Below are 2,594 nucleotides of genomic sequence, written 5' to 3' on the forward strand. Positions count from 1 at the left end.
TAGAAAAAAACTAACACTTTGTAGCTAAATAAAAAATATGAAATCATGCATCATGTTCAGAATTACAGCTCATTTATGGTCTGATTTAAGCTCATTTACTGTAAGAATATCAGTGTTCACTATATGTGCATACGTTGATTTTGTTTTTGGGTTGAAATCTGGTGGTTGCAGCAACATTTCAACCACTTTAGTTTTGCCAGAATAAAATTCAGTGTGAAAATAAACACTGGTGCGACACAGCAGCATTTTAATGAAACCCTTCAAAATTACTCGATATTTCCAACATGCAGTGAGACATAAATGCTCTGCATGATACAATTAATAATTAATAATCATGTGTTTTGCGCCGCTGTCAGTCAGGCACTTTGTCTGCCACCCTATTTGTGTTTTCCACAGCCTTTCTTCCGCCAGATCTCGGTGATTATATTGCGCACCGTTTTGGCAAGTCTTAGTAATCCGTTTATTTCTGGACGGAATTGGCCTCAGAAAGCGTCAAAATGCTCGCCACAGTCCGCAAGCAGCTCAGAAGTCACCCAGCTGTAAGTGCAAACCGATTATATCTAGTTTAGATTCATGTTAAAGGTCCTATTCAAACTTCACCATCGTCATATGGAATTTGTGTTGCTAACTTAGCTTAGCTAACCTAGTTAGCGTTAGCAAGCTAGTACTCTGACTTTGACCGCACTGACTTTGAGACCTTCTGTTAAATATGAAAAGATGTTCTGGTGTTAATTATATTATGTAGCTGTTATGGACAAATAGCTGTGAGTTTTATGACTTAGGTTAGTTGATGTCTAGGAGTCAAATCAGGTCACGGCTTCACACACACATCGACAGCGACTGATAGTAGCCACGGAGAGGGTCCGCTGTGCTCAAAATAGCAACCAGTGCTACTAGTTAGCGAGTTAGTTTGCTAGCTAACGTTAGCAAATATTCATTTCTAGATGATAATTCTTGCCACAACTTTTAGTTAGGACAAGGTATGTCCACACAACTTGTTAACTCGGCTTGAGTACGTGAACTTGGTCAAAAAGTGGTGTCTGGAAGAAACTGATAAACATAGCAAATATGTAAACTAGCCTGTTTCAACACATGACAGCTGCAGTCCACAAGGGCAAACACTTTGAGGCACAGAGAGGAGAGTGGACGTTAAATGTTAACAAACCTAAATTATTGGTATGGATCAGGTTTAAAGGTATGTTGCACTGGCTACTTATGCAGGGCAGTGTTTTGTGTTTACACAAGCTGTCAGCAGTGAAACTGTGATTACTGACTCAGTTTCTCTTTGAGCTGTCACTGCTCCTCTTTAAGTTGGTGAAAGTTTGTCGTCTGTCACACACAGCTGATCCCCCTTTTCTTCTTCATTGGCGGAGGGGCAGCCATGTCCATGATGTATCTTGCTCGTCTGGCCTTGAGAAACCCTGATGTTTGGTGAGAACTCAACTCAAGACACAGACACTACCTTTTTAAAATGTTTTGTTCTTTTCCCACATTTAGAAAATAAGGACGTTTGCAGATGAGATAAGTGACAGCTAATGTAACTGTGTACCTGATTCCTCCTCTGCAGCTGGGATCGCAAGAACAACCCAGAGCCCTGGAACAAGCTGGGCCCAAATGATCAGTACAAGGTGTGCCTCTGTCATCTCTCAGGAAATATTACTCATCATGCCGTGTTACAGTCTTGATTGTTTGTGCTGGAGAGTGTAGGGGGTTATAATCAGGGATCATAGTATGGCTCTCTGCCAGACTTGTGCCCAAGCCGTGGATTATTCCTTTAGTTGGATTAATTAAATTACATAAACTGGTTAACACTGGCTTGTAGTAATAAATCTGGTGAAGTCATTAACTGCTCACACTTGGTCTAAATAAGCAGTAGTAGTAACCAGGAGACAACTAGGAGACCGAAGTATTCATAAACAAGCATTTTACTTAATCATAAGTCGGCTTTTGAAAATGAATAATTCTGTAACATGGAGGGAAATCACTTTTTGCTATCAAGGCATGTGTGTGTGTGTAAAATGTCTGTGTTTGTTCTTGAGCTGAGATTTGTTTTGTTTTCTCAGTTTTACGCCGTCAACTTGGACTACAGCAAGCTGAAGAAGCACGGCCCCGATTTCTAAAGATCATATCTGCTGGACCAAAAGCACAAAGATGAGCTGATCCGCACAGCCCAAGTTTTAACTTCCTCCGGGAACCTTCGGGATGCAGAGGCTAAAGCCGCACAATGATTCATATTTAAGTTTTCCTCATTGCATCCTGTTTGCTTTTTGAAACATTATCTCTTGCTTCTCATTTTCAATGTTCATGAATAAAGTGAAGGAGTCTTTTCTCCTCCATACAGAGAAAAGATCATGTTTCATTCATTCATTGCGATTCTATTTTTGGGTGCTTTACTATTCATGTCCTAGATCTTGGGTCATATTTTTATTTATATTGTTACAGCATATTACATTTACATATTTACATTACCACGCTCCACGGTCTGTTTACAGTTTTGTCATGCTTTGCTGTTACTATATGGGCTGTTATGTCACCTCATTTCACCTTGTCCTGCTTTAACCCAGCTGCTGGTGAGTTATGTGCCACACTCTTCT

At 40.2% G+C, this 2,594-nt stretch overlaps 1 protein-coding gene across 1 annotated transcript; it reads left to right on the forward strand.

Moving 5' to 3' along the window:
• The first annotated feature begins 379 nt into the window (after positions 1-379).
• On the forward strand, positions 380-2,347 carry ndufa4a (NDUFA4 mitochondrial complex associated a). The gene is made up of 4 exons (XM_033643810.2): positions 380-539; positions 1,343-1,431; positions 1,568-1,628; positions 2,064-2,347. Exons 1-4 carry the CDS (start codon positions 498-500, stop codon positions 2,118-2,120), a joined length of 249 nt encoding a protein of 82 aa, XP_033499701.1. The 5' UTR covers positions 380-497; the 3' UTR covers positions 2,121-2,347.
• Positions 2,348-2,594: the final 247 nt, after the last annotated feature.

Source organism: Epinephelus lanceolatus, chromosome 18 (genome assembly GCF_041903045.1).
Source record: "Epinephelus lanceolatus isolate andai-2023 chromosome 18, ASM4190304v1, whole genome shotgun sequence".
Classification (NCBI taxonomy): domain Eukaryota; kingdom Metazoa; phylum Chordata; class Actinopteri; order Perciformes; family Serranidae; genus Epinephelus; species Epinephelus lanceolatus.